We start from the raw sequence: 9,682 nt of genomic DNA on the forward strand, positions 1-9,682 counted from the left end.
ATAAACGGAGGCCCCTCTTTGGCATACAGCTGATGAGGGCCAGGGCCACAAGCGGGACCAGAGCCCAAGAGCAACTCTCCCCTCCTGCAGTTTCCAGCAACGGGTACTTGGAAGCATTTATATGTTTTTAAACTGTTGCTATACCTGCATTGTCTCCGTTATACCTAATTCAAATGTATCCCTATCGTGGTTTAGGACTTCCTTGATATTGTATGTGGGCTGGAACTGGTCTGTGACCGAAATAATAAGAATTCCTCCTCCTCCACGAACTGCTCTGATCCTCGTTTAAAGCCACGCGAGTTGGTCTCCGCTGCCTCCGGAGGGAGCGAGTTCCGCAGTTCCGACCCAGCGCTGCCTGAAAAAGTCCTTTCTTTTCTCTGCCCAAAATCATTTCTTGTCTTTCTTTTATAAATTTATTGTTGTTGTTGTTGACATGGTTATTAAAAAGGCGCTGCTTTTCTGCACAGCAACGGCGGGAACCCACCGAGTTGCTAATATTATTTTAATTAAATGTGTATATACATTTTCATTTTTCTAAGTACAGTATTACCTTTGAGTAACCTTTACCTCGGCGGCTCTGAGCAAGGCTGGCCCTCGGCCGCAGGAGAAGGGCGCGGGGCGGGCGAGGCCGGCCAACCCCACGCCCTCCCGGCCGGGCTCCGGGCCTTCGCCCGACACCTGCCAAGCGCCGCCCGGGCCCTGACCGAGGGCCGCCGCCTCCTCCTCCTCGGCGCATGCGGGCCTGGCGTCCTCCTTGGCCCTTCCCCTCCGGATCCGGCCCGCCACGTCACGCGCCGGGAAGCGGCTGAGGGCGCGTCCGGCTGAGGGGGAGGCCATGGCGGAGCTCTACGTGAAGCCGGGTGAGGGGGCGCCGGACGGGGCGCCGGAGGCTCGGGCGGGCGGGCGGGCGGGCTGCCGGCGGAGGGATGGCCTTGACGTCTCGCTTTCCTTTCCAGGGAACCGGGAGCGCGGCTGGAACGACCCGCCTCAGTTCTCGTACGGCCTGCAGCAGCTTCAGGCTTCCGGGGCAGGAGGCGGCGGCGGCGGCAAGCGGGGGATCCTGACGCGACGCCCGGCAGCGGCTCCGGGAGCAGCACCGCCGCCGCCTCCTCCTCACGGGACAGGTGAGGAGACGCTGAGATGCTTTCTTTCTTTCTTTCGTTCTTTCGTTCTATTGTTTTGTTAACAGGGAAAGCGTAGAAACAAAACCAAACTCGGGACTATAAAATCAGGGTTCCCAACCAAATCCGCTTCGCGGGGGGATTAGCCCTCTCCGTCACGATACGTTCACTTTTTCAGTCATTCACTTATTTGTTTCATGAAATTTGTAAACAAACCAGCAAACAGCCCCTGCAAGCGGCTGTCTTAATGTGACCCCGGGAGGAGCCTCTGGGACTGTCCACCTCTTCCTGTGCTGAGATGGGTCAAGTTCTCCACACCTGCCAGGAACGCAGAGCCCACCTCCAGAGACTCTTCCTTTCCTTCCCCCTTCCCCCTTTCCCCTTTCCCTTCCCCCTTTCCCTTTCCCTTTCCCTTTCCCTTTCCCTTTCCCTTTCCCTTTCCCTTTCCCTTCCCCTTCCCCTTCCCCTTCCCCTTCCCCTTCCTTTCCTTTCCTTTCATTTCATTTCCTCCCTCCCTCCCTCCCCTAGCCAACTTCACTCCAAGCCATAGGGCCTCCTGTAGAAGGGCTGCTCAGGTGTCTTGCTTGCATTATTAGTTTTTTAAAAATAAAATTGTACCCATAAGAAACATGCAAATAGCTGAAGCTATTACAAAGGGCAAAATACATAAAACAGAATGAAATACATTAAACAGTTAGCTTAATTATTAAAACCAGACATTATGTCAGGATAAGAGCTTGCTCCCCTGAAGAACTCAACTTGTCACCCCCACAAACGTCTCCCTAAAATTGCCACTCTAAAGGCAAAGCTGGCTGTTTTTTATTTGTATTCTAAAAAAATGTTATTCAAATACCCAGTCAATCTCCCAACTGTGAGATTTAACTTGTTGAACAAAGCTGCTCTTAATCCTCATAGACTGGGCAACCAGTCTAGTGGGGTAAGTCTTCAGGCAGATTTCCTCCATGTGGGCAAACTCTCTTCATAAGCGATCCAGCAATAGTGTCCTTCAACTATGGCAGAACGCATAGGCTGGAACTGCAGAGCTGTAAAGGCTTTTCTCTGTTTGATATTTGTGATGCTGGTTATATAGGAGTCTAAATCAGTAGTTTGGCATACCAAGGGCAAATTTGGACAGACAAGCAGAAGTGCAACCAGCACAAAAATCATGCTTTAAAATATGAGCTTTCATGTGGCGAGATGTCCAAACTCAGAATGTCCAAAGGAAGGCCATGCTTGTAGCATTTCCTAATTCCAAGATGGATTTGAAGATCATAACGTAAAACAGAAATAAAAGTCAGTTCCAGAGATTGACAGGCACACAGCAAGAATCACACGGGATTTTTTCTTTAAGAATATCAGAAGTGTGACTATGGGTTCCCACAATGAAGAGTGCTGCGAGAGGCCTGTGAAAATTTCTGAAACGAGTCCAGTCTGCCTTCACAGTTCGTCAGTTGTACCCAGAACTCATTAAAGTCTTTTGTTAGCGTTCTCAGCTGGTCTTGTATATGGTTTAGGGTTTGAAGCTGGGCCAGGATATTTTGTAAAGTAGCTGTGTTTGCATCTGCCTGTTAATGCTTAGTAGCCTTTGAGTCAGCTTTTTTTCCTTGCATCAGCCATATTTTTTCCAGTGTTAGTTTCTGCCGCTTTTTTTCTTTCAGCAGCTCTCTTGTTGGTAGACATGGTGATTTATCTTAAGAAGTAAAGAGATAGTAGAAAGTTTATTTAGTATTTGACATTAATCTTTTGGCAGCACAGAGCTGCTTTCCAAGTATTTAAAGGCCTTTTAGTCGGAGAGATCAGAAGGACGTCCCTCACAGCTCCATTCCTAGACCGGAGGCCCCACCCCTTTCTTCTTGGAGAAAGTTGACCTGCTTAAGGATTACTGATGCAATTCCTGGACCCACCTCAGTATTGCACTCTTTCTGCTACTGGTTTCCCGTCAGATATATCTATTTAAAAATAGTCTGTGAAACTCTCAACATGAAAGTGCTTCATCCAGCCCAATTTTTAAAGGGATCAATAGATATTTTTCAGAAAAACTGGTCATCCTCTGAGAGCTATTTGGTTTTGATCAGGAGGTTGGGTTTTTGTGTGATGTGTGTTCTAAAGGAAGTGCGTGCAGAAATTCTGAGGGTGGGAACTACATAACTGAATCAAATTTATATATTTACTTACACAAATACTGCTATTCTTAAAAAAAATCAAAGCTGTGTACAACAATTGTACATAAAAACATACAACAAAAATATACAAAGTTGAAATCAGCTAACTATTGTGGAAAGTTGTGTTCTTAATTCCCTGCATAAGCCTGATGGAATAGAGAAGTTTTCATCAGATGTTTAAAAGTTGAAACAGAAGGTGTCTGCCGAACTTCTGTTGACAGAGCGTTCCACAATACTGGGCAAATGACATAAAAGTCTTGGTTTCTATCTAAGGGGTGTGGCTTTGCTTTGCTTTGCTTGCCTGATTCTGAGACCCAGAATTCGATTTTCTCTATGTACTATACACTGGTTGTATGCTTGATTGTGTCTTTCTCCTGACTTGTATTTTTAGCACCTGGTCCAGAAAGTGCTACCTGCTCAGCAGCGCCGTCAGCTGTTCCACCGCCACCGGTGGGCTTGCCTCCTCCTGGTTTGCCAGGCCGCTCCATGAGGGTAGATGCCACAAACCAACCCGTCACTGAGGCTGGAGAGGATTGCCATGTGGAGGATGTTCTTGCCCCCTTGAATGAGGCTCTGGCCAATTGCAGGAGATCTGTACCAGTAAGTAGAATTGCTTCCTTTTCAGGATTTCCCCATTTTACTTTGGAGGGAAGAAAGTTCCTTTGCCTCTGTATGAGCAGTTGTGGTCTGCTTCGTTGTACTAAAGTGATTAGTTGAATAGCTAGAGCAGAGGGTGTGAGGGCACATTTGGAAATCTAAGAAGGTGCAATGGGCACCATTTCACAGAAGAAAAAACTGGCAATGCTCAGAACCTCATGAAACAATAAAAACACCTATATACACCTCAAAACAAAGCACTTTTTTTAAAAAAAAGCTGGCCGCCTTCCCCCACAACTCATGCCCCAAGCATACCCAAGCAAGTAGGTATCAAAAACCCCAGACAAAACATCTTCCAATAAACAAATGGCACAACACTCCCAGTAACTACAGAAAGAAGAAAAAGGAGAGAAAGAAAGATAACAAGCAACCCCCCACAAAAAAAAACATAAGACATAGCAAACAAAAACGCAGGCAGAATCATCATTCTGGGGAAAGGAAGTAAGAGGATGAGATGACAAGATGCTTGCAATTTTCCAGCCACCTGTATGTGCATGTAAGCCAAATACCTAAAAAATGGAGATGCTGATCATTAGAAATATATGGAGTGAGGCTTCTATCGCTTGTATTACTGTGGATTACATCTAAGTGTAGCATCTAACATTAAATGGTTTTGACTTTCTGTAGCTGGAATTCCAACAGGTCTAGATACTATATAAAATTGGAGCTCTGTTGTTGTGGACTTCTTGCAATGAGGACTTGATTAATGTGTCAGGCAGTGTTGAAAAGATGGCATCCTCAGTGAGCTAGAGATGGTGCCAGACTCTGAAAATAGATGGTTTAACTAGGACATCATATTGAACTATGGTTTGGCACGATGTCTGCAGTGACAAATCTTAGGTATAGCTATTGCTTTAGCAGAGATTAGAGTGAAATTATAAAACTGGTAGGATGAAAATGAAGGCAGGTGAACAGCAGGTGAACAGTTTGCTTTTTTGTAAGCTCAAAGCTAGTGAGGGTTTTGCCATTCCCTTTTGTCTTAAGAGGACCAAGGAGACTGTGGTGAGAAGTTATAAACATAACCTTTGTGAGATGTGCTTCCTAAGAAGAATTGCTTTTTTCAGAAACAGGTTTGTGATGACATCAGCAAGCGCTTAGGAATCCTGCAGCAGATGTGGGTACAAGGGAAACTCTCTGCCCCAGTGAGAAAGGGAATGAAGATTCTGACCCAAGGTAAGCAGCAAGGACAAGGTTCAATGCTCTGCAGCAACATTCCTCATTGTAAACTCTTATCTTACAGCCTCTGGCCACCTTAAATAATCCCTATAGCAGAACTACTGCTGCAGTGGGATTAGCATGCAGTCCATGTGTGTGGCCTGTGGAGCCACAAACATCTGCATTCCTTAATTCTTCAGTGACTTAGGAGCTAGGGTCAGGGGAAGCAGTTGAATTGGGCTACTTTTTCATTACCTTTTGCAGTTCTGAGATGCTTTCTTTTTACTTTCAGAGCTCAAGAAGTGGCACTGGGATGCAGCTGATGAGATCCATCGCTCACTAATTGTGGACCATGTCACTGAAGTGAGCCAGTGGATGGTAGGAGTGAAAAGGCTCATTGCAGAAACAAGAAACTTGCATACAGAAGATCTGGCCGCAGAAGATTACGAGCAAAAAGTTGAAACCTCTTTGGAACCAGAATGCCAGTAAGATTAGGCCAAGTCCAAGGAGTTGGCAGTATAAGACTGGGCCCACAGGGGACTGATTTCCTAAGCAGCAGAGGAAGGTGTTTTATCTCCTGAGCATTGGTGACCTACCCAAGTTAATTTTTGCCAATCTGACCAAAGCTCAAAGCTTAAGGAGAATCTCTCAAGTAAGCTGGAGAATTCTGTGCAGCTATTTGAAATTGGTGACTGTGGTTAAAAACAGCCAGCCCTTTCTGGACTTGGTACAAAATGGAAGGAAGTGACTAGGTGATGCAATTGTAATGCAAGTGTACAATGAAAGTCCAGACTGATACACGTGGTACTGAAACTAAGAGCTTGCACTTACAGGTACTGCTGCTCTGGAGTTCATTTCAGTCTGGATAAGGTTCCTGGTCTTCATCTACAGGCAACGACCGATTTACGTGTGACTGCACACATGCGCATTGCGGCAACCCAGAAGTGGCTGGAAAAGGGGGTGGAATGGGGAGGCGTGGGCTTGTGCATGCTCCACTGCACACAATGACCTGAAATGCACCCCCCCCCCCAGATCTGGTTGCATGTACCTTGTATTTTTCATTCAAATCTTTCTAGGAAAACGTAGACTGTACAAAAGTCTCATGTTTCCCAGCAATTGCATCTCCATCCTCAGCAATTCAGCCAAAATGAGGGGATAGATCATGGGTAGGCAAACTAAGGCCTGGGGGCCGGATCTGGCCCAATTGCCTTCTAAATCCGGCCTGCAGACGGTCCGGGAATCAGCACGTCTTTACATGAGTAGAATGTGTCCTTTTATTTAAAATGCACCTCTGGGTTATTTGTGGGGCACAGGAATTCGTCCCCCCCCCCAAAAAAATATAGTCTGCCCCCCCAAAAGGTCTGAGGGACAGTGGACTGGCCCCCTGCTGAAAAAGTTTGCTGAACCCTGGGATAGATGCTATTTCTATTTTATTTTAAAGGAACCATTTTTTACTGCAATGTCTTCATTGTAGAGAGGATATTTTGCTGCTATAATTTTTTTACTGTAACCCTCTACTGGCTTCCATTCAACCAGTTCCCACTATGACGTTCTTTCCACATGCCCTTGGGGCAGTGTGGCGAGTATGATGACAACAGTTGGTGTGCATCCTGCTTCTTTCAGTCTTAAACACTGCAGTTTAATTCTAGAAGTAATTTTTCCATTGTGGCAACTATTGAAGGTTACTATAGTAATTCAATAATAACATTCCATTAACCTTTCGGTGGGGAGTTACTGTTATTCAGCAATGATCCTTCTGATTGGCTGATAGCATCTATAAGTTTTTTTGTTTTTGTTTTTTTTTTAAATTGAAATACTGTGTACACAGTTTCAAGGTAACATTACACTTTATTTCCCCTTTATCTCACATGGGGCTCAAGCCCACAACCCTGAGATTAAGCATTTCATGCTCTACCGACTGAGCTACGACAGCTCATTGACAGCATCTATAAGTTAAGGCTTATGTTGTTACCTTGATTTTGCTAATTCTTAGAAACAAGTCTTGTATCTTAACTTGCATAATACACATATTAAACAAGTCCCCAGCTTCCAACTGTTGGCTGCAAATGGGCCTCTTAAATGTCTTGCTGTACACAAGCATAACAGCAGCTAGAAGCCAACGACACCTCAGAAGCAAGGTGTCAAGTCTGCATCCTCTGTCTAGGCTGTACTGGACATTGCCAACAGTCTACATGTTGGCATGATTCACACATTATACTAAACCAAACCATAGCTTAGTATGAGCACGTGGGTTCTAGAAGAGACAGCAGCCACTTTGCTCTTCTGCCATGCTGAGCTAAGCCATAGTTTGGCTTAGTGTGTTGTCTGAACCCAGACTCATTGTTTAGCTCCAGACTAACCCACGGAGTTGTGACCAAGGGTTGCCCTATGATTTTGCTCCTCTTATCTCAAGTGTTCTAAAAACAACCTCCCAACACTGCAACACCAACACTGAAAAACAATAGCAATTGTATTCAGTGATTTACTTCCCAATGTTTTAGATTCAGCTCCCCTGCCTTGGTTTCTTACCTACTAGAGGCAATTTGCTCTACAAATATAGTGTCCAAAGGAGTCAAACTGCAAGTCAGTGTAGGGCAAAGATGGAGCACTGGACTAGCCATGAAGCTCACTGGGTGACCTTGGGCTCCTTCACTAGCTCTAATCTGCCTCAGGGCTGAGAGGAGAAAGCTGGGGAGCTTGGTCAAAATTGTGCATAAAAAATAATAAACTGCTAGAATCCTAGTGTAGTTTGTTTTAAATATAAGGACTTATACTTTATGTAGAATAAAAATGCGACCATACCCATATATTAAAAGACCCTACAGGAAAGGTGGGTGGCCACAGAAGGGATTTTTTCTTCGGTGCGTCTCAAACTTTTAGTCCACCACCTGTAGTTTCTCAATGTACTCTATACTAACAGTCAGGGAGTTCTCCAGGGTTCAAACAGCTTTCTCAGCCTTATGTAGAAGTGCTGGAGGCAAAACATGGACCTTCTGCATGCAGGACGTATGTTCTACCATTGAGCTATGGTCCTTCCCAAAGATAAGTTTTAAAAGGTAAAGGTACCCCTGCCCGTACGGGCCAGTCTTGACAGACTCTAGGGTTGTGCGCCCATCTCACTCAAAGAGGCCGAGGGCCAGTGCTGTCCAAAGACACTTCCGGGTTACGTGGCCAGCGTGACATCGCTGCTCTGGCGAGCCAGAGCTGCACACGGAAACACCGTTTACCTTCCCGCTAGTAAGCGGTCCCTATTTATCTACTTGCACCCGAGAGTGCTTTCGAACTGCTAGGTTGGCAGGTGCTGGGACCGAGCAACAGGAGCGCACCCGCCGCGGGGATTCGAACCGCCGACCTTTCGATCAGCAAGCCCTAGGCGCTGAGGCTTTAACCCACAGCGCCACCCGCGTCCCAAGATAGGTTTTGTGTACCACTTAAAAATGCTTTAGCTTTTGACAGCATTACATTTGATAGGCTCTTGTTTGTGTACTGGTATTTAGTTTTAATCTATTAGCATGATTATTTTCAATTTTAATGGTTTTAAAACCATCTTTGGGTAGTAGTCAAATAGATTTTACTCAGAGTAGGCCCACTGAAATTAGTGTGACTGCTAGGTCTACTCAAGAAAGGCCAACAATATATGATGCTGCAGTAAAAAAGGTACTTGGCTGCCTTTGAGCAAATGATTTTTACCCACAATACCAATGCCATGGCATGTTTCCCAAATTCATACTTTATAGGCTATTGGCTGGGCTAGACTCAGGTGTTCCAAGGGTGCTGGGAAAAGTTAGCACAATAGACACCTCAGATTAGGGAAATATTCGGTTTTCAGTCTCCATTCCCTTGATCTCAGCCCACACCCAAGAGGCCCGGTTAAAAATGGCCCTGAGATGGTACTGCACACCTGCAGCTCTATCTTAAAACAGCAACAATCTCTCTGTGATGCTGGAGATACAAGAAAGTAAAACGCAAACATATGCCTATCTGGCAGGAGTGTTTGGGCAGCAGAATTTTGGGAAGTTGTGATCAGATTTCTGCAAGCACAAAACAAAACTCATAGCCAATCCCCACCGTGGCTCTTTGGGGATGGCCCCCAGACCAATGGAAAGATACATACAAATAAGGTATTTACAACTGCAAGAATGCTAATATCAAGATATTGAAACTATCTAGGTGTAAGCAAAGAAAAATATATGACCAAGTATGGCCATATCAGGGAAATTGAATTATCAGCTTTGATTAAGCAGAGACTTAAATAACCCCCCCCCCCCCCCCCGTTTGGAATATTTTTTTCTTCATGCAATAGCCACATGATCCTAATATAATACACCGACATCTAGAACTTGTTACCAGCACCACACAATATATTAAAAGTTTTTCTTCAGAAGATCTCTAAATACAGAGATACGGAGATATAGTTGTGAACTCTGATTGATACTCTGATGCTGCAGAATCCTTCTGATGTCAATATTTTAATTTATGGATATGATTTGTAATTTGTGAATTGTCCTAATGTGTTCAAAGGCTATTAGCTGTATTTTTCTTTTCTGTATTCTATCTTCTTTCATGAATAAAAAAATATTCTCCCCA

At 44.9% G+C, this 9,682-nt stretch overlaps 1 protein-coding gene across 1 annotated transcript; it reads left to right on the forward strand.

Moving 5' to 3' along the window:
• Positions 1-748: 748 nt before the first annotated feature.
• On the forward strand, positions 749-9,682 carry SRA1 (steroid receptor RNA activator 1). The gene is made up of 6 exons (XM_083448826.1): positions 749-860; positions 957-1,124; positions 3,675-3,883; positions 5,005-5,113; positions 5,388-8,141; positions 8,513-9,682. Exons 1-5 carry the CDS (start codon positions 836-838, stop codon positions 5,582-5,584), a joined length of 708 nt encoding a protein of 235 aa, XP_083304952.1. The 5' UTR covers positions 749-835; the 3' UTR covers positions 5,585-8,141; positions 8,513-9,682.

This window comes from Podarcis tiliguerta (assembly GCF_965153285.1).
Source record: "Podarcis tiliguerta genome assembly, chromosome: 7".
NCBI lineage: Eukaryota > Metazoa > Chordata > Lepidosauria > Squamata > Lacertidae > Podarcis > Podarcis tiliguerta.